The sequence below is a fragment of the Sinohyriopsis cumingii genome, chromosome 19 (assembly GCF_028554795.1).
Source record: "Sinohyriopsis cumingii isolate HCF-2022 chromosome 19, ASM2855479v2, whole genome shotgun sequence".
In the NCBI taxonomy this organism is placed as follows: domain Eukaryota; kingdom Metazoa; phylum Mollusca; class Bivalvia; order Unionida; family Unionidae; genus Sinohyriopsis; species Sinohyriopsis cumingii.
Genome location: NC_142979.1, coordinates 53,874,292 through 53,897,411, shown reverse-complemented (window position 1 = coordinate 53,897,411; position 23,120 = coordinate 53,874,292). Strand labels below are relative to the sequence as shown.

The window sequence follows — 23,120 nt, the reverse complement described above, 5'->3', positions numbered from 1 at the left end:
TGATTTAAGCATCCATTTGGTGTGTGTGATTAGGAGCTTTAATGTCACTTTAAAAAAATTTCAGTCATATCACTACGATGTCTGCAGCTTGGCATTTTATAGTGATATTTAGCACTGGGGCATCATGCTGCATACATGAGCATGATGTCCTACCCAGTCACATTTTTTGACATTAGGCTGATCAGTCCTAACACTAATCTCTTAATGCTGAGCACCTAGCGAGACGCTGTTAGTACCATTTTTGTAAGTCTTTGGTACGAGTCGGCCTGGGTTCGAACCCACGACCTCACGCTTCTGAGGAAGATGCTCTAACCACTAGGCCACCGGAGTGGTCACATCCATTTGGAGGTGTAGAGAAAAATAATATTTTCAGATCTGACTTCAGAAGGAGTAGCAATAACAAGATTTTCAAAATGGCTGCTGTGGTGGTGATATTGGACATCAGATCAGGACCATTTTCTTTTTGGACCAAATTGACATCATACGAAGTCTTTTAGTGAAAACCCATGTTGATATGACAATCCATTTACCAATTATAAAGGAGGAAGCCATATTTGATGTCAGATTGGCACCATTTTCATCTAAGACCAACAGGACATCACAAGAAGACTTCTGGTGAAAACCCCACATCAATATGATTTTATGTTCAAGTACAGTTGTGATGACCAGATTTCTAATACACCAATGTGGTCATATTGTATGTCTAATTGGCACCATTGTCACTTAGAACCAGCTAGACATCATAAGTTTTTTTTAGTGTAAACCTCATGTTGATATGACTATCCACATTTGAAGAGAAGCAATAACAAGATTTTCAAGATGGCTGCAATGGTGGCCATACAGAGCTTCAGATTGGAACCATTTTCATTTAGGATCAATTGGATATCATAAGAAATCTTTTGGTAAAAACCCCATGTTGATATGACCATCCATTCTGGAGGAGCAGTCATAACACGATATTCATGATGGCCACTGTGGTGGCCATATTTGATGTCCAAGCAATCCTTTAAGTATTTTAGGAAGAGTAGCGATAACAATGCTGTGCTAATGGATAGCTGGATGATGGACAACAAACCTTCACACAAGCTATGTTGTAAAACTAAACAAATAAATCACAACAAAGACAGTAAACTGATGTTAATAAAATGTTTTTACAACAAAATTAGTAATGGCAATAAATCTGGCTATAAGGAAAACAAGAGTCCCTTGAGGGACTGGCATTCAACTGGGTAAAACTAATTTCTATAATTCAATACAAGACCAGGTCTTGCTTTTAACAGCTAAGAGTTGAAACCATCTCTGATATTTTTTTAAAGCAATAACAAGATTTTCATATTAGCTGATGTGGTGGATGTCAGCTGTGCACCATTTTCATCTAAAACAAAGTAGACATCATTAGAAGTCTTTTGCTGAAAACCCCAATGTGATAATAATCATGCACTCTAGTGAAGAAGTGACTAAAACATTATGACAGCCACCATGGCAAACATACTGTATGTATGACTAGCACCATTTTCATTAAGGAACAATCAGGTATCACGATAAGTCTGATGGTGAAAACCCCATGTTGATAAAGATAGTCACCATGATGACCATATTAAGGGTTAGACATTTTCATTAAAGGGTAATTAGACACCATAAGAAGTCTTCTGATGTAAACATACATTTCAAATTGATTTTCTACTTAAGAGAAGTAGGAAAAACAAAATGGCTGTTGTGGTTACATTATTGAGAATCAGATTGGCACCATTTTCATTTAGGTCCAACTAGACATCATAAGACACATTTCAGTGAAAATCCCATGCTGATATGCTCATCTGTTCAAGATAAGAAGTAATAAGATTTTCAAAGAAGGCAGTCATAATGAATGTCTGACAAAACCATTTTCATCTAGGACCAAGCAGACCATGGGATGAATGTGAAGGTAAAGCTTCATGGCAATCATGCCTGTAGGTTTGGAAGAGTAGCTATAACAAATCTGTGCTAATCTACAGATGACGGATAGTGGATTAATGACTGCCCATTAAGCTCTTCTGACCAGAGAGCTAACAAGGCACAAAAATTGCAAGCAAAATGGTTGCTTTGTAATTCAGTGGAAAAAAACAGCACAATCATGTAACGAATGACGAAGCACATATACTTTTCAGTATGTCCCAAGTTGGTAAAAGTTAGTTTGCATATTAAGCTGCCATTGGTAGCGTTTGTAAGCAGAAACTTTTTTCTTGCAAAAAGGAAACTTTCACAGAACAGTAAACGTGTTCCAGTCACATTGGAAGATGAAAGGTTCTTCTTCGTTTTTACGGAAGATTGTAGTTGGCTATCTTTGATGAAGGGTGCATTGTTATTGAAGTCACCACCAAAGGACAACTTTGGAAAACCAAACAAATGTCAGTTTCTTATTGTGGAAGCAACATCAAATAATTGTATTGCATGATTAAGACTGATTTTTTTCCCATTTGCTTTCTATGTTTTCATAACAATTGGTGCTTCAAAGGTAATGCTTGTTTTGAAATTTCAGTAAACTATTTTATCTGGTTACATTTTTAAAAAAGAAATTGTTATTTGGTCAAATGTAGTTACTGTTTCTTCCTGCCTACTGAATAGAACAAGTAAGATCTTTTTAGAACAAGCAAGATTTTTTTTTTTTTTACATTTGTCGTAGTGGAGTGATGATGCTTTCCATGCATGAGTCAGAAATTTAAAAAAGGATCAACAGACAATAGAGACGCAGGTGTTCTGGTTTGATGACAGGGATTACTACAGAAAATGTGTGTACTGACGGCTTTAATTCTGAGTGAAAAGAAGAGGAATTTTACTTACTATCTACTTACAAATGTCAGTCTATGTGAATATATTAATTACTAGCAAGGGGCATAAAATCAAACAAAAGATAGATTATGAGAAAATGCCTTGTCCAGTTGATCTCTGCTACTAGAAATGTCAACAAAGAAAAAAGTGGATATCTCATAACATACAGAACTCATGCTAAGCGGATTATGATATAACAATGTGCTGTTAAGATGGTTTGTCAATAAGGATAAAGAATTTGTTTATGTAACAATCAATAAATTTAAGTGCATTTTATATCAAGTTTACGGCTTCCTTTCATGGGGCCTCTGAATTTCTCCACATCAAACCAATTGTTGTATATACAAGTTTAAACAGCCAACAATGTTGCCAATAAAACAAATGCTAGATGGTATATTTTGCCACCAATAAGGAAAAAAAAAGTATGAAAATTTGCAACACTGGCAAAGCCTAGTGCGATCCCTGAGTAAACTTTTTACACTTTATTTATCGTACTTTTAAGAAGAAAAAACTATTTTTTCATGCACGAGAAAAATACATAAAAAATTTCAGGAGCCATGCCATGATTGTCTTGTATTATTCATACTAGCTCTCTTCCAAAAAATGATAACAAACTTTGTACATTTTTTTTGTTCTTTTAAGAAAGACTTTTTTTTTCATGTATGAGAAAAATACATGTATATGAAATTTTGGGAGCCACACATGACTTATATCCAAATTAGTGTTATAACGAAGCATGCTATATAGCAGGGTCATACTGTACTTATGACAAATTATATGGATTTTGAAATTAAGATTACAATTTTCAACTAGGTTGCCTCACTGCTGCTAGAGTTTAAAAGGTATAATGAATGCTGATAAAGTAAGATTCTAGCTAACTGTGAGATATAATGACAGCAGGTATAGTGCTTTAGTTATATTAATTAGTTCAACTTGATATAGGTGCTTTACTTGAAAAACATTATATTAAAAAAAACAACTACAACAACGCCCACTGATTACCATATGTATAGTGCATTTAAGTTGGATCTGCCATTGTATAATGCACCAGCAGATTAGTGTCTATACTGTTTGTTCTACCAGTTTATCCTAAGAAACTGCATGTTCCCAGCAACGCTTGGGTATGTGTTGATTGCAGATGTCCTGGACTCACTAGGAATCACATATGGTAGTGACAGAAAACACAACTGATTTCCTCCAATGTCTATAACACTCATGTGTGAAAACACACACACACACACACAAACACACACACACATTCACTGGAAAATGTAGATACTTACTCTGCTGTGGTTGTTCCAGAAAATCCATCCACCAGCTCAACTAGTTCATCCCCATGAGACCAGTTTATGGAGAAAGGTGTGAGGTTTCCCCACTCCTCTTGAACCTGGAAACTGACAGTTGTCAGACACGGATGGTTCAGATGGTATGATGGTGGAAGACTTTTATTAATAACCTCGTATAATCGGCAGCAGAATGCTCTTGTTATGTGGCCATGATCAAATCGGGTTCCTGAAATCATAAATTTCATACTCAGTGATGATGCCTATTTTCCCAGGTATGAAAATTGTCCAGTTTCAGCATAGATTAAGTATAAACCTGAAAAAAAAACCCAACAATTTAATGATGTCCACTTCTGCAAAATCGATGCATACTGATATCATTGATATGATGTCACTTTGTAATCTAGGTATATGATAGTGCTATGAAGACCATCAGATTTTACACAAAATGATTTGGCTGCAACTTCTATCTATTACTAAACAATGGGAAGAAAAATTCTTACACAACTTTATTAAAAGCAATAACAGTCCAGTGAAAGAAAATGACAAAGTGAATGAAAATGATACGAGATCTTTTGAAACATCTGGCAATTTATGACTTGCTGTAAATCAGCCATAAAGGCTTTCTGGTGTAGTTCTTGTTGTTGTTGTAGGGTTTAACGCCATTTTCCAGCACAAGATAGGCTATACATGGCGGCCAGTATAATTGGTAGAGGAAGAACCCTGGAAAACTCTGGGAAGAACCACGACCCATGAGAAGCTACTGGCAGGCTTTCTCACGTACCAACGTTAGCCGAGGCTGAGACTCGAACTCATGCAGACAGAGGTAAGATGGTAGTTATCCGTAACAGTGAGTGCTTTAGACCACTCGGCCACTCTGGGCCCCCTTTCTGGTGTAGAAAACCAGTTGGATTTCAATAATTATAAAAGTGGAGTCTATGATTCTGATCCTGTACAAATTTAAAGCATTTTTAGATACTCTTTCAGTGATTATTCTTTCAGCAATTAGTGACAGGGTACTTCCGACCCTACTTTTCTATGTAATAACACTGACTTTGGGGACAGATATTTAACTGAGAAATTGCAGACCAACAGAGGTGCATGATATTACTGGTATATCAATTTACTGCAGTATTTTTTATTGTGGTATGTACCACAGTACTTTTCCACTGCACTGATATTTTGGTAGTTTCTGTCAGTAATGAATAGGCGGAAATTCCAGAGTAATCTTTTTTACTAATGTATATTGAAGTTATCAGCATATTTTCATTTTACATCACAGAATAGTTAAATCAAATTATTTTTCTTTTTATGAGACAGTTGTATTTTGTCACAAATTAATTTTGAATATCACAATTGTATTTATGATATTTTAATCATATGTTGATGTATCACGTATGCCAAAGTGGTGGCCAATTTAGATGTTGTGAAAAACATTCACAGCAAATGTAAATGTTTGGAAAACGTTATGTTTAAGTTACTTCCTAGGGTATGATAATATGTGAAGCACATATATTCCTTTGTTAGACCACAATTCATCATAAAATTTTCAAGATAGCAGAAATAATTTATTGTTTGTTTAGTCAGCATGTTTTGTTTACTGATCCTCTCTAACAAATAATTTGACTGGGTGTTGGCATCTCACTCCAATTTTCCCTGCCTATTATATCAACAATGTAGCTTGTAAACACTCCTATTAAACAAGAACACTTAAGGGACATCCATTTTTTTGTTTATGTTAACTGAAGAGACATAGTAACAGATTTTAGTTTTAGTGAAGGAAGGTAATGCACTCAGTAATTTTGGACAATCTATTAATCTTTAGATTCAATTTTGGGAACTATAATAAACTTTTTGGAAAAACTAAATTTTGGAGTAAAATATGTCCTTCAATAATGCCTACCAAATCATAATACATTAAGAGTACAGCCATTACCTCACAAATCCCTCCCCGCCAGGCTTTTACTGGCAAAAGTGTTCAAATGTTGCCTGCTTGCAAGGGTGGTCTCCCTGGTAGAAAAGGACTGGCACAAAATAATATCAATTCATCAGTTACCACTTGAGTGGATGCGCATGGCTTTCCAGGGACGTAACTGTGGGGAGGGTTTGGGAGGATGTGCATGGTTTTCCAGGGATGTAACTGTGGGTAGGGTTTGGGGACTATGATCAGAGAAATATTCTCAATGAAACATTCTACTCCAAAAATTAGTTTCTTCCTGAAATATGTTACTCAATCATAATACATTCCCCTGAGCAGGTGCCTGTTCTTGGCAATGAAGCAGGGGTCATCATGAGTAAGACTAAACAATGATGATGATGCAAATGCAGAGAGTTTGGAATGACCAACAAGCCATACATCTCACAGCTTTTGCCTGCTGTAGTGAGAACAGCTAGAATTTTATATCAGTGATGAGTCAAGGGAGCTAAAGACAATGGTTCCAAAGTGTGCTTTATTCAACCAAGTCAGAGCCCAAAGAAGAATTAATTTGGACAATGGGGTCAAAGCCTTCGGTTGGGACAATTAAAAAGTTCATACAATGGTCAGAGGTCATTGTTCTAGCCCATATCCTCTCTTCCATGATGTCAAAATGTGTCTCTCATTGTGAAATCGGCAGCCCATGAAAATGTTGAGTTAATTTTTTTCTGCATGAAAGAGTTCAAGGGAGGAAGTTAGCTATCTGTGGTACTGAGACATTTTAATGACACCACTGGAAGAACACTCTCCATCCCCATTCCCCCCCCCATGCTTTTAAAGTGATAGGCCTTTTTTATTTCAGTAATAATTCTGTTCATCGCTTGTTCTGAGAACCATATTTTACTGAGGGCTTGCTTAATATGAGCCAGGCATGCAGGCTGAACATTTATGGGTACAGATAAAAAATCTGCATTCATTTTTGCTGTGAGAAGGTATGTATCTAGGAAGTCTAGGCTGACTGCAAGAATTTCACAATGAACATGTCTGTTTCTCATTTATAAACATGGTGACTGAATGACGTGGATGACAGACTTTAAATCAATGACCCAAAGACTGACATTGCTTTTGGGACCTTTAAAAGCTTTAAAGTAAAATCCCAGTGAGTCTGTACTGTGAACATAATCTACTACCCTTATTGCAAGGAGAGTGTCGATTCTTGATGCAGAATGTCTGCTACGAATTAGTCTCATGGGACATATATAGTGAAGACAGTCCTTAACAATGGGATAGAGGTGCTGAAAATGTTTTGAAAGCCCTGCAAACAACTTGCAATATCCATGAGTTGCTGAGGCAGTACTCTCAGATTCTGTGTAAAAGTGTTGATGACACAACTGGCAAAACAGGTTGTGCAGGTAAGTGAACAATGGCTCTGAACATGTTTGGATTCAGTTATCTACAGGCATTCACAAAGTGTATTATGTTCAGTCTGGTACTGGTACTTGCACTTGGATACAGGTTGTTGCCATAGTCAGTGCCTGGTTGTAATAGCATGGGGAAATGGTCTGGCATTGAAGGTAGATAGCAACTCAAATTTTGTGTAGGCATACAAAGTCAAATGTCTCAGCTAAATAATGGTACCAAATTTAATATGCTATGTGGCTTGAAATATCACTTTGTAGCACTTTTTGTGCTAAAACAAGCCTAAGACAACTGGATTTTCAAGGTAGTGGATGCAGTCCTAAAGTATTATCAGCTGGTAACATTTAAAAAGAAATGGATTTTAATCTACTCATAAATGTTCAAAATAAAGGTTGAACAATATACATTGTCTCCATATATGACCTTAGAAGGTCAACGTTGTCCTGGCCTACTTGTGGCCTACAAGGATGAGGTATATCTCCTGGATGGCTACCAGTCTACCGCTGAGTTTCATTAACAACTGGATAAGCTGGATGACCGATGACTGTCTTTCACTGCATAACAACATACCAAGGATTATTTAATGCCAAGGCCAAAGATCACCACTTGTACCAACAAAAGTGGTATCTCAGGACATATGGTCTCTCATTAGTGGTCATCCCATACATAACACATCTGATATAGACATGAAAGAGCAGACAAGTGATTTTTTTAAATGGTGGTCTTTCAAGTCTGGATTTACTGCAGTAGTAAATAAAGTCTGGAACTAGAAGGATAAATACTAATTATCGTGAATTCTAATTGGTTTATTGCAAGATAATTCGGATTACTCACCTAAAATGACTGATTTGAGATATATAGGTTCAAGAAAGTTACTGAAGAGTGCACCCTGAAGTCCTACTACATTCCACTGAAGAAGTTTATCACTACAGGACATCACATATAACTCCTGGCCACTCTCTATGTCCTGTAACTTCTGTTGGGGAATCTGATCCTCATCAACTGGATCCACCACACCTGAAATGGGCAAAAAGTGGAAACATCCAAGACATTTACAAGTGGTTAACAGTCATGTTTCCATCATGTGTCTTGTTGAAGAATTTTAAATTGGTTTTATCCATATTCACCCTAACATGATGCAAACAACGTAGACCCATACCTACTGTTGCATAATGTGCTGGTAGATCAAGATCTGCACTTATTACTTGAAACTGTCTGTTAAGTGAAGGTGTACACTGTTGGGTATACAATATATATGCATAAATAAACTAAAAGCATATCTTATGTGTGTGTTATTCTTTTATAAATACATAGCTTTAAAATAAAATTCAGTCATATCTCTATGATGTCTGCAGTGTGGCAGTTTATAGTGGTGTCTAACACTGAGGCATCATGCCGCAGACATGTAGCATGATGTCCCACCCAGTCACATTATCCTGACATAAAGCCAACCAGTCCTAACACAAACCTCTTAATGATAAGTGCAAAGCAACGCAGCTGGTAGTACCATTTTTATAAGTCTTGGGTAAGACTCGGTTGGGGTCCTGCATCCAAGGTGGATGCTCTAACCAATTTGGCCACCAGAGCAGTCACATATCTCATAACTGACCTTGGAATTCTTTGAAAATGAAATTCACAATATTTATAAATATTTAAGTCCTATTTAAAGAAGATAACACAGTACTCTGTAGATGATGTCCCACCCAGTCACATTATCCTGACAACAGGCCAACCAGTCCTAACACTAACCTCTTAAAGATGGGCGCCAAGCAAGGCAGCTGTTAGTACCATTTTTATACGTCTTTGGTATGACTCGACCAGGGATCAAACCCACAACTTCCTGCATCCGAGGCGGACGCTCTAACCACTAGGCCACAAAGAATCTCCTAAGTCATACAGCTGCTATAAATAGAAACTGAGGTCAAAAGTTTAAGTAGAAACCAGCATGTTTCTTGGAAATCGGGCAGCTGCTATAAATAGAACATAATACTGTTAGGAAAGTGCATGCAAGTCTATGGACAAGTCTACTCTTATGTCGTAGTTGTGTAGAAGCTGTCTTTTCTAGAATACGGTTTGAAAGATTAATGGGATGTTGATAAAAATGAGAAAACAAATTATTAATTTTTTGGGAGAGGGATATACTGAAAATACGTAATCTAAATACATTTATGCATAAAGCGTAATTTAGTGAAAAAAAGCATAAGGATTACACCAAAAGCATAATGGTTGGCATGTATGTAACTTGCCCAACTATTGTCATGGTGGGACATGAACATAACTTGCCTTACAACTGTCACTGTGAGGCAAAGACACTACTTGCCAAATGACTGTCATTGTGGGGCATAATTGTAACTTTCCTTACCACTGTCATGGTTGATGCATAAACACTACTTGCCTACTACTGTCATGGTGGGGCATAAACATGTCTTGCCTTACCAATGTCACAATGGGACATAAACATAACGTGTCTTACCACTTACATGGTCTGGCATAAAACTATGTCCTAACACTGTCATTGTGAAACATAAACACTACATGCTCCATGACTGACATGGTGGAACATAAGAATGCTATTTAATAATGTGAAACCACATCCTAATTAATTCTCACCAGTCAAGAACTATAATCCAGCATAACAAATAAAGCAGTCATTATACAGGTAAACTGAAACTAATCCATGATATAAATGATCATATTCACATTGCCTGAGGGATAGAAGTATAATAAGGAACTTAAAATAGAGTAACCATTGAACGTACCCTCTTCATTCTTGACTGAAAACCATCCAGGAAGCTCATCGTTGAATGCAGGGAAGTGAGCACCCAACTCGATCAACATCTCTTGTTCTTGTGTTCGGCTTGCATATGGGCTGAAAGTTAACAAATGAGGAAATTTATTATGAATTAATTTGTGCTCAATAGGTAAACATTTTCATTTATTTCATGGCTGTTTAAATTAAAAATTGAATTACCTGGCATAAAATGTCTTCACACAAAATTGAATTACCCAACATAAGATTTCTGCACACAAAAAATTAGTGTGTTGGGCATTCAATGTTCATGCTGGAGTCAGGGGTGGACAGATCTGTTCAAGTACCATAACAAGAGGCATTTTTGGCACTGGTTATAAACTTCTGTGTAGGTTAATAGTGAATTACAGAAGTGAATTTCATAGAGAGAAAAAAATCCATTATGATCTAATACTTGAGACTCCATTAAGAAAAAGAGTTGATAAAATATAAATCTTGTTGGTCATTTTGGTGGTGTAACCTAGAGGGTCACTATCCTGGATAACATTTAAGCTGCCAATACAAAAATTCTTGAAGAGTTCATAAGTCACTCTGAGTGTAGATTATATTTCATGGCAGCATGTTTTGCAATTAAAACAGTTTAACTTTTAAATTATTTCTGAGCAAACTATGATGCACATCAGCCTGTACATGAAATATAATTTAAACATTAGTGCCCATTATTAATATAAACTGAAATATTCATAAGGATAAAAACTTTGCAGTTTTGTACTAATGGACAATTTGGGGAGGGGGAATAAAGTTGTATGGGGTCACACTGTTTAATTTAACACCCTATTAACAAACTATAGTTTTGTTGGCTTTAATCTTGAAACAGTTCTTATCAATCCATAAAAAACCAACAAACTGCAATTAAATCTTAAATGACTATTTCTGAGTTTGCAGTAAACATGTTAGAAGAATGTACCAAAACAGAACTTGAATACTGTAAAAATTATGCAATATTTTATACAATGAACACTTTAACAGTCAAGGACAAGAACTCTATTCAACATGAGACCAAAATGGACTTGATATCACTCGAGTCTAGGATTCGGCCAATGTGGGTATGTGAGAAAGCTTGCCAGTAGCTTCTCGAGGGTCAGTGGTTCTTCCCGGGGTTTTCCCAGGTTCTTCCTCCACCATTAATACTGGCCGCCATGCATAGCCTATCGTGTGCTGAAAAATGGCGTTAAACCCCACAACAACAACAAGAGGTGTTAATCTGTGCAGCCAGCATTGACTCCTAAGTCTGTCCCTACCCACCTAGGAACCCACCTTTTCAGTAAATACTTGGAAACCACTGACATCCTCACCCATGGGTGCTGTGGTGGCTCAGTGGGTAAGGCACTTGACTTGTGACCAGAAGTTGGTTGGTTCTGATCAGCCTGGATGGAGTACTAAATATCTCAGAATTTGTATATTTTCAAGGTCATTAGTTTTCTTCCTGTAGGTAATTTCATATGAAAGGTTTTAGGAGGATGACATATAAGGTGATTTTGTAGGTTATTTTTCTTTAATAAAACCTAACAATACAAAAATATACCTTGAAATGATTTGTGTGTAATCATGCTAAATAGATCAAATAATGAACAATAGATGTGATAACATGTAAATGAAAAATGCTTCAGACACTTAAATTGGCAATACTAACAACTGTCAAACTCTTTTTAACCAGGTATATCAAACTTGCTTTGAAATATTCAAATGATAAATGTGGTCAAGGTCTTAACAATTATTCTCCTTAAATATATCTATAAACTTGGTCATGGTTTTTATAACAAATATGTTCTTCTTAAAGCAAAATCTTTCTGTTGCACATAATTAAATAAGTAAAGAAATTCTGACGTTTGCTGGTGCTCATCATGGATGCTTCACGTTATTCAACATAAAGACTACATAATATTCTTAGTCAATTCTTACACAGCTTTCCCCTTTAGTAAACCAGAGTGTAAATTATCAAAGCTTTTAGTAGTCTCAAGAAGCCATAATAAACATTAATAATAATGCAGAAATTAGTCTGAACTAAAGTTTTCTTCACTACAAAATGATATATTACAAAAAAAAAATGTTCTTTTCTGTGCTATGAATGTAAAGGTATTGGAATGAGTTGATAAGTGTAATTAAAATTAGTTGATACCTTTAATGTGAATGATACAATAGATGCTCACCCCTGAGTTACTAGTCCTCTAAGAATGTAACTGAAACTTTTGCAGAACCACTCATCTACTTTCAGTCAACATGACCATGACCTTTAACCCCAAAAACTTGTATGCTTCTACCATACCCTGGTGCAATCCATCCAAAGAGTTTGGTCGCAGTATGCAATGTAGAACTACTGTCATTCTGTGGAAACAATTTTTATTTCTGTCACAGTGGCCTTGACCTTTCAACCCAAAGCTGATTGAGTTTTTCTGTGCCCCAAGTGTAAGCTATGAAACCAAAATTTGGTAACTATAGATGATAGTGACCTTGAGTTCTTATGCAGAAACTATTTTTCTTCTTTCAGCAAATTTACCATAACCAATAAGCCTTTGACCCTGGAATCGATGGGGTTTCTCTTAAGTCTAAGTGCAAGCCATCTGCAAAGTTTGGTAAATGTAGATGATGCCTAACTTGGTGGGTTTTGTGCAGAAAACAATTGGTAACAGACAGACAGATGGACAGGTAGATGGACAGACATCATACCATAATATGCCCAACCTTATGGCAGGAATATAAAAACTAGAGATTAATACTGTTTTTGCATTATTTTAAATAACTGCTCTTAAAATTTATTACCATTATCCATCCACAGAAGCCAGAGTTTACTGGTTCAAAGTAACACTATGGGAAACCTTTGAGTGACATTAACTAGTCATGCATAATTCATACAACAATAATTACCTTGATTAGCCACTAATTCCTATTCTCATTTCCAGATACAATACACAACTAAAATATTGGGGGGTAATCTACCATAATATACAATGCATCTTCATAACTATGGAAAATTTATAATTAAATTTAAAATATTGTATTCATAATTCCAGCTGCACTGGTCATGAAGAGGCTTTTGAGTAGGTTCAAATGTATATAGCATGGAAGAATCACAAACGATTAGCTTGTATAAGCAAAGCTTAAAATGTAGTTCATTGGCATCTTTAACTGTAATGGTGTAAAGATGCAATTATCATGTTTCATGACTTGAACATAAACAGCAACCAATAAATGAACATAAAAAACATTTTAAAAATGTAACTGAAATATGAAAAAAGATCAGAGATGTCTTGTTGCAAAATAATCTGAACTTATCATAATACATCCATTCATCAACATAATGATTCTAGGCTGAACAGTACTAAAGTTGTGCAGATATCAAGAAAATTAATCTAAGCCAGAAAAGACAAAATATAGGACACAATGAACTTCTATTGTAGAGCTGAGGTAGTAACAGAGATGTATATTATCTCCAATTTCATGATTCTAACATGAACAGTGCCTGAGGAATAAACATAAAAAACAGAATATGACTCAAATCAGTGAAGTGTAAAAACAGAATATAACTCAAATCAGTGAAGTGTAAAAACAGAATATAACTCAAATCAGTGAAGTGTAAAATATATAGACCATAATGACCTACCACTTAAATCATGGAGTAGTGCTCATCAAGACGATTCCAGGTTGGACATTATGTGTACTGAATGCAGAAAACCTAAGTGGTAATGAGTTAATACAAAAACTTTACCAAAACCAGTAAAATTAGAAACGTTATGTCAAGTAACCTTTTCTTGTCCAAGCAAGAGGTATAATTTCATCTGGTTTATTAATTCAAGCCAGAACAGTTAAAATATCAAAAATTTAATGTAGGTGAAAGATGAAACATGGACCACACTATATCATCAAGTCTGATGAGCAACAGTATATCATATATATTTAATTTGTATTGTGTGATTGACCTTCATCCGTAACTGAGGGTAGAAGTTGGGCCTACATTACTAATGTAATTTTTTTAAATTATAAACAACATATTAAATAGCTAATATTTATCTAATAGATTAAAATTCATTGTAGGTAAACATGTTAACCTAAGTCTGAATTCTTGGTACAGCCATGAGGATTTAATTTATTTATTTAAATTATTCATTGGAATCACAATGAGCTCACTGATTCAGTACTAAATCACTATTTTGGAATTACTGGGAATTCATTTAAGGACATTTTGGATCATACCATTGTGATACATGAAGACTGCTGGCACATTACCACTCCAGTGGCCTAGTGGTTAGAGCATCCGCCTTGGATGTGGGAGGTCGCGGGTTCGATCCCTGGCCGAGTCATACCAAAGACTTACAAAATAGGTACTAACAGCTGCTTCGCTTGGCGCTTAGCACATTAAGAGGTTAGTGTTAGGACTGGTCAGCCTGGTGTCAGGATAATGTGACTGGGTGGGACATTATGCTACATGTCTGCAGCATGATGCCCCAGTGCTAGACGTCACTATACACTGTCACACTGCAGACATCATAGCGATATGACTGAAAAATTGTTAAAACTAATTTAAAAATCGAAATCACGCACACACACACACACACACACACACACACGCACATCTGAGACTACTAGGGCAACATCATTTTCAAGGTTGAAATTCATTTAGAAGACCACTGGAATTGATTCAGAATACTCTCTATTTTTTGACTTGTCATATAATTTTTAGGACTATCTGGGATTTAATTCACAACACTGTAAGTTCTTTAATAAATTTTCACTTTGTATTTCAGAGAAATAAATTATTTGTTGAATTTTACAAAACTTGATGATTTTCATTCTTTTCTGCTACTTAGTTTAAGACCATAGAGTCAAAACAATATACACACATTAAAAACATATGAGACCAAGGGCTAAATACTAAACCATAGCATAAGGCAGTAAAATGTTGGTCGTCGTGAATTTCCATATTTTCGTTTTTTAATGATGAGGTACTAACACAGATGCATACATTCATCCAGTTATGTGATTCTGGCAAGAACAGTACATGAGACTAGACCCAAGTTGGTGAAGCATAAAGTATGGTTCACAGTGACTTGTATTTGTACTGAAGGCATAGATTAGATAAGTTTTTGTACTAGCCTATGTTCTCCCTTCCACAATTGTAAAACTTTGTTTTGGCATATGGTCTTCCTTCTATGATGGTATAATTGGTCTAAAAGCATAGAACAGTAGCCTCTGATTATGACTGGGGCTAACATTGAAAAAAACTACAGGAGTTAGTTATTTGTAATATTGAGGCTCTAAAGGAAGGGATGTTTCTCTGCTTCCACCAATGGAAGAAAACTCTCTGCTTCCACTCACTGAATTTCAAAGTGGTATGACTTCTTTCTTGAGCACTTCTGTCCTCAACCTTGATCATTGGTGTGAAAGTTCAGCATTTCTGGGCTGTGACTGAAGGCAGGATTTTCCTGAATTTGATAGATTTTTTTAGGTTGCTGATCCATAACTATTTCCCATTTGAAGCAAGCAATCCAAATTAGTCTGTGTACAGATTCCTTTGTTTACTGAATGACCTAGGGAATCTGAAGAATTTGGGTAAAGGTGTGTCCAAGAAAACTATTCTAGTTACGTGAAAGAGTGCAGAGTACTGAGGCTTTTGGATCTGGGACAGAAACATAATCTGCATGGATCTCACCAACCAAAGGTTCAAAACAATAGGATCTGCAGTGGCACTAACAAAACCCATGAGGTGAACAGATGAAATTTGACTGGAGTGGATGAAGGCCATCATCAAGATGGTCTTCATGACATGTTCTTGAGGGAGATGAACTCAATTAAAAGAAATCCTGAATTCCATAGTCATATGAATTAAGTGTAGGGATGGAATGAGATTAGATTTGCCCTTGCTGACAAGGAATCCATGCTAAAGCAAGAGCCCAACATGGGATTTCATGTCCTCTTACACAAGATTGTTTACAGTATGCTTTCGGATAATGTCACAAGGTTGTTTTAATGTCATGGATGTGGCTGTGTAATCAGACATGACTGTGTCTCTATTTCTTATGAAGAGCTAACATGGAGACTGAAATGGAAATGCCCTGAACACAGTGTTTCTTGAAAGTGAGCCTCAGGAACTTCTCCCAAAATCTTAACTGAAATATATAAGTGCTGTTGGAGGTCTAGATTGACTGCAAAATCTCCTTCCTGTATAGCATTTAAGACCAGTGTTGTGGTATTCATTCTGAATCTGGTTGCTCAAATATATTAGTGACAGACTTAGATTCTTGGCTGGATGGAGCTTGCCACTCACCTTGGGAGACAGTAAAGTCTGGGAGCAGAATATGAGTTTCTGCAGTGATGGATCTTTTCACACAATTTCTTGAGGAGGGTGTCAATTTCCAGTTACAGGAAACTGTTCTGTTTCTGTGCAAGTCGGTAGCAAGGCAAACCCTTGAGGGCTGGGTGGGGTGTCAACAAACATCTGGAATGGTTTGGGGAAAAGCTGAATAGGAGAAAAACCAGCGGAAACCAGCTCCGTGTTTTGTCATCAAATAATTGCTCTGGAAAACTTGTCTCTTGCCAAGGAACTAGATATGGTATGTCTCTTTGCCAAACTGTTTCATGACCTCTTTTATGTGGCTGTGAAAAAAGAGGCTGTAAGATCAAGGCTGAGATTTATGGATGGCCTTGAGGAGACTCTGTAGCAGTTTAAATGTGGAAAGGAAAGCATCTCTCTGAGTACTGAACATAACTTAAAAGCACTATTGGCCATGTCAACGAGTTTATCATATCTTGTCACAAAGTAGGTAAATGAAATGCAAACTATTTATCGATGATGATATAATGAAATTTATTAAGAAAAAGGATGAAGTAGTCTGTCCTTTGATAACAAGAATCCCAAGTATTGCTGAGCTGATGAAAAGGCACAAAAAATGGAAAGTATCTGAGAGATCATGTTAACCAGGCATGATGATTTACAGGATTTGGCATCAATGCCTGATCAAATGGAAAAAATCTCTTGTCTGACGTCCATGGCAAGATGATCACTGTTTAGCATTTTCATTGCTAAAACAAGCTAAAAGACATGACTAACATTCATTTTCATTTGGAAGTGCTCGGTTGGCAACACAATGAATTGTCTCCTTCCATATTATAGTTGGGTGATGTATTCCAAGAAAGAAAAAAAAAGTATAAATAATTTTGCTTATTTGAGGGCAGATCATTCTGTTTTCTAAGCTACTAATCACAGTACTTACATATCTAGACACTCCCTGTAGTCTCCTGGAGGTGGCTGACTCAGGAATAAGTGAAAGGTAACATAAGGCTTCAATCTGAAATGATCTGGCTGTTCTGTTTCTTCAAATATTGACAACACCTTACTTCCTTCAATATAGCTTTTAAGTTCTTTGTGGAAATACCTGAAATTTAAAGAAATTGTAAAATGTAAACCAATTGGTTTCCATCTGCATCCAAAGATATATAAGGGTGTTATGAAACACCATGTCTCAATCAGCATTATGTGATGCAAATGATTTTCATAATCTTATGCACAAAATCTTCAAAATGTTGATACTAATGTAGTCAAAGTAAATATATAAGAATAGCTGAACTTTAATCATAGTACAATAATATATATGTAAAGAACTGAACTTAAAGAAGGAGGAATGCACAGAAAAAGAATGAACAATCACAAAAGGCACACCAGAAACAAGGTCAACTCAAAATTTGCCATCCATTTGAACTCAGGCAATCCTTGGAAACGCTGCCCAGAAAGTCAGATCATTGATGAGCTGATCAGGAACTGACCACAAATACTGCCAAATGGAGAATTAGTGGATACAGTGAAAATGCATGGTAAATAGGACTTAAATGAAAGACTCCAGTCCCCAAAATATTTGGTTTAACTTACCAGTCACAAGTTTCTTTTTGCTCAGTCTGAATCTCTTTTAGTGACAATTCACTATTATTGTTAAAGTTATTATTATCATTACTTTCATAATAATTTTTTTGTATTATCACGTCTTTACCTTTGATCTTTAACCTTGCAGTACTTCAGTTTTAGGGGGCCCCAAGTGGCCAAGTGGTCTAAAGTGCTCTCTGTTACGGATCACTGCCATCTCACCTCTGCCTGCGTGGGTTCGAGTCTCAGATTCAGCTAATGTGGGTACGTGAGAAAGCTTGCCAGTAGCTTCTCGAGGGTCGGTGGTTCTTTCCTGGGTTTTCCCGGGTTCTTCCTCCACCAATAATACTGGCCGCCATGTATAGCCTATGGTGTGCTGAAAAATGGCGTTAAACCCTACAACAACAACTTCAGTTTTATATTTGATAGGGTTTTTTTTCTAAACTTGCAATTCTGTATATATTTTGCCATCTATAATGTATCATGCAGTACTTGGTGACTGGGTTTCAATGGGAAGGGTCTATCTTCCTGGATGTTTATTTTGTGTCCAATTTTCTGTTTTCTGGGGCTTTGCCTTTGATCATTTCCACAAAGCTTATCTTCCTAGCATTTTATTTGAGGGGGGGATCTTCTAAGGTTTAAGTATTTTATTTTCTTTGTTATTTGTATCAACTTTTTTTAAATTTACTACAGCATGGTGAGAATACTACTGTGCTGATGTACCACTGGACCCTGGTACAGTAATAGAGACACTGCCGGGATTTAATCGGGGGTGGGGGGTGTAGGGGCACTCCTTTTCCTTTATCACAAAAATAAGTGGGGAGCAGCAAAGAAGGAGTCAGATGAAGGAAATGGCCATAGTTCATTATTTACCTAACACTATTTCCTTCTTTCTTTCTTCTTGCTCCACTGTTAGAGCTATACTGAAATCAAAATCTTTAAAAGATATCACCTCTATCTGTTTAAGCATTAATATATTCATTGTTTCTGTCTTTAATCTGTGTATGAATATTGTTATGTGCTAAGAACCATCCTTTCAATCTGCTGTCAGAAGAGGCATAGACACAGCTTGCTCTGTCAGCTTGAATAAGTTGGGAAACTGATCTTTTTTGTTGTTATGTACAATTTTCCAGAGCTCACAGATACTATCTTACTTCTGCTCCAAAACTGAATGTTTTACTAAAGTAATCTCTGCCATGCTAAAGTTTCACTTTCTTGTATAAGTGTTTTACTGACTACTACTCCATATTTCTTAGATGTTCTATATTGCTGTTTTATGGTTTTAAGCCCATCAATTCCACAGTTTGCTAGTTTAGACAGAGGTTTTGACAAAATATCTTAATTACATAATTTCAATTTTTTCATTCTAATTTCTATTATTTCAGTTATTCTTAATCTTTAATAAAGGCCCATAAAACTGCACTCTACTTTCAAAGCGTATTTAATTAGGCTTGGTATTCTGTTATTTCTATATTTAATTTCAAAATATCACTGAAAGGAGGGTTTACCGGCATACCATCTATTATTGTCCATCCAGCATGCACGTGAGACTCATATTTGACACCACTTATTGGCTCAAAATTACTCACTTGCATCTCCACTGACACGTTCCAAGCCCCAGTAATCGGATATACTACATAAATTAAATATTCATTGTCATCATCAATGATATCAGCCAGTATCTGCTGAAAAAAATCATCATATGAAGATGAACCATGCTGGGATTCAGCCATTTTAAGTTTTTCTAGGTGGCCCACATTTTAAACATGCATCTGTAAAACCTCCCTGATGCAAGGTTGAAAATATAACATAATACTTAATGTGCCAATCAAATTAAGTTTAACAACCATTCATGTCAAGCTGAAGAACCCAGACACACTGCAACAAGCTCTATGTGTCATGACAAGCAGTTTACGGTTGAACAGTTAAATAAACATTCTATACTGCACAGCATACAATATTTTCATGTGTGTGACTTTAAACTAACTTTGCAGGAGTTCTTGTGCATCCCTGTACTCCAGACTCCAGGTGAATGAATTCATATATATGCTTTGCACAATTCATGCAATCATGTACCCTGGCAGCATCCCTGCGTCACATATATACATAATACATACAGGTGATGCTCACTATATGCCAATATGATTTATGCACTTTCATTTCAACACCATTTATAATGAAGATGTACTGTTCAACGTGCTAATTTCTGTGCCATCACCATATGTTGCAACTTAAGCACAGCAACTCATGTATGTGCATAGAAGTATCTTATCACTCACTGAAAGAGCACAATTACTTTGACAGTTGCCATAACCTCAAGAGCGCATGTATGGTGCAAGTCAAGTGTCACCAGTACATGCACACTTTCCACCAACATTCCTTGTAACATAAATATTATCTCATCATGGCAATTATCCAGGATGTTAAGCTAGAAACAAATAATGCACTGCTATGGATCACAGAGAGTACCAGAAGAAACCCAATATTCTTCAATGGCTTAGATAACTTTCATCCCAAACAGCTTACCGCTACCAAGCAAAGAGCTTACATCAAATACTGATTGCATTTTCTTAAAAGATAGATCTTTCCTAAAAACATGTTACTCCTAGTTATTTTGTTCATTTCCTATAGACCTTTACATTATGTTTGATATTATTTCTTCTCTGTGCCAAAAGGAACTTATTGTTCTACAGGTGTCGCATGTTTGCCTTGGTGTATATATTTCCTTGCTTATGTTAAATGGTGGGAAACTATTATTTTCTTTGCATTGTTTTCCAACTTTGAAAAGTAATTAATATGGAAAGTTTACCATTAAATAAACTTATTTATATTCAACTGTACTGGTGATAGAGGGCTGTACACAGCATAAAAAACTATATTCTCATGAGCTAGAATAAATACCTAACCTATGTTAGCAATGCATAAAATGTAGGTCACAGTCACATTTATTGGTTGCTAGGGTGTAGTACTAACAGATGCCTTGAATTATCATGTTTCATATTAAAACATAAACAGTATCCAATAAATCATGTACGAACAAACAATATCAACAAAGTCATCAAATCATCAGATATATAGGTCAACATAATTTGCTACGAGGGTGTAATACTTAATCAAGATTCATCCTATAAATATTTTTCATGATTCTCTGTACGACACAATGCATGTAATATACCAAAACATCATGTAGATAGGAACTATGGCCCCAAAAAGGTGTGTGATTCTGGTCGGCTCAATGTCCTTATTTTTTGTTGCTGATGTTAGCACTTTTTCCCCAGGGTAAAAAAATCCCACAGTTCATCTGTACTTTTAATTGAGCTAGTTTTGCCCAGTACTTGATATGCTTAATACATACACACACACACACACACACACATATATATATATATATATATATATATATATATATATATATATATATATATATACACACACACACAAATAATTGTTATTATATAATATTTAAAGAAAACCATACCTACATACCCTAATTTTAAAACCAGCAAAATAGAAAACACACATTTATTTTTGCTAAACATAAAAACTTTAACATAGCAAAGATTAAATGTAGATCATCAACAGTTTCTTTTTTATGTGTGGTAGTAGCAGAGATGCATATCATCATCTATTTCTGAATTTTGGTATCGACACTGCCTGAACAAGAAACACAAAATTTTTATTTCGTCTATGAAAGTCAATTTTTAAGTAAATTATGTTTCCCCAAGAATACTTACACAATCACATAACATTAGGAATATTAGCCTGCTACCTTGCGATTCCAGCCCTACTAAAAGACAAAAATTCTTTTTCTGCCTATTTCAACAAAGGGCAATAACTCTTGCCTATTACCATCCCTTGGCACTGCCAGATGGTGCTACTTTTTAGCTGAGTGAGATACTAAGGAGAATGCTTGCATAGTGGGGTGGTTGGGAGGATTTTTTAAGTAATGTGATAGGGTAAGTATTCTTGTAGAAATATATTTACTTAAAAATTTGCATTCTCCTTCGAATACATTCCCCAATCACATTACATTAGGAGAATAAGTAATAGGAGGTGGGATGCTGAGCATTTGACCTCTACCTCGGGTATCCTTCAAGGGAAGAATAGCTGGATTCCCCATGTGAACGAAAACCCATTGTCCTAATAACATATCAGGAGTAAAATGAATGAACCTGTCAAAGTACTGGCCATGGTATCATGAGCATCCCTGGTCAATGACCCTAGCAATCCTGGCCGTTGCCTCCCAAGTGTGGCGATTGCCAGGATTCTCCATTGAGTCTGAAAGGTGCCAAAGAGGCCAAATTCAACAATGACGAAAGTGCAATGACATCCCAATAAGCATGAAGCATATTTGCCCAACTTATGAAAGACGAGTGGACATTTGAACAGCTACTATATATTTTTAAATTGTCAGGAGATCTGAACCGAAGACATCTGTCGCCTTAAGACCATCTCTTCCTCCTTGTCAAGATCTACCAACTCTTTAGAACAGTGATAGGGGTAGAGGGCATTTCAAATTAGCCAACACCCTATAAATGTCCTTGACGTGGTTTGAGAGCTAAACTTGAGTCCATTTCATGATCCAATCTGAAGATGTTAAGGATGGTGGACTGAATGAGTTCTGTCACACTCACCGTGTATTTGAGGCCCAAACTGAATCTACTTGCAGCTGTGGAGAAGAAATTCCTGGTGGTATGAAGACTCAATTCCATCCTCATGAAAACATCGCTAGCTCTCCCTTGTGGACAAGCAGTGAACATACTGATGTCCGGCACTGCCAGACTGCAGGCTGGAGGTATATAAGACAGTCCGGCTATCACCAGTACCGACTGCTAAAAAAGCCTGGCTAGACAGACAGATTTTTCACTGAAATCTCAGTCATAGAAAGGTTATGACACCTACGGATCTGTCACAAAGATGCCTTTAAAACATAGCTGGCTGGACCGATCCAACAAAAAGGTCCACATGCTGAAATGGCTGGATGGCCAGTGATGGTGCAGTTCTATTATGTATTAGATTCAATAGATCCAGTAC

The 23,120-nt window shown here is 36.3% G+C and overlaps 1 protein-coding gene across 2 annotated transcripts in view; it reads right to left on the bottom strand.

The window, feature by feature from the left end:
• Positions 1-23,120, bottom strand: part of LOC149775721 (adenosine deaminase domain-containing protein 1-like) — a 68,563-nt gene that overhangs the window by 7,864 nt on the left and 37,579 nt on the right. For both annotated transcript variants that reach the window (XM_089943940.1, XM_089943941.1), the window contains exons 9-12: positions 17,443-17,604; positions 10,185-10,294; positions 8,260-8,442; positions 4,092-4,320 (exon numbers count right to left, since the gene is read on the bottom strand). In XM_089943940.1, the coding sequence (XP_089800066.1) occupies positions 4,092-4,320; positions 8,260-8,442; positions 10,185-10,294; positions 17,443-17,604 (684 nt within the window). The remainder of the gene's footprint in view (positions 1-4,091; positions 4,321-8,259; positions 8,443-10,184; positions 10,295-17,442; positions 17,605-23,120) is intronic.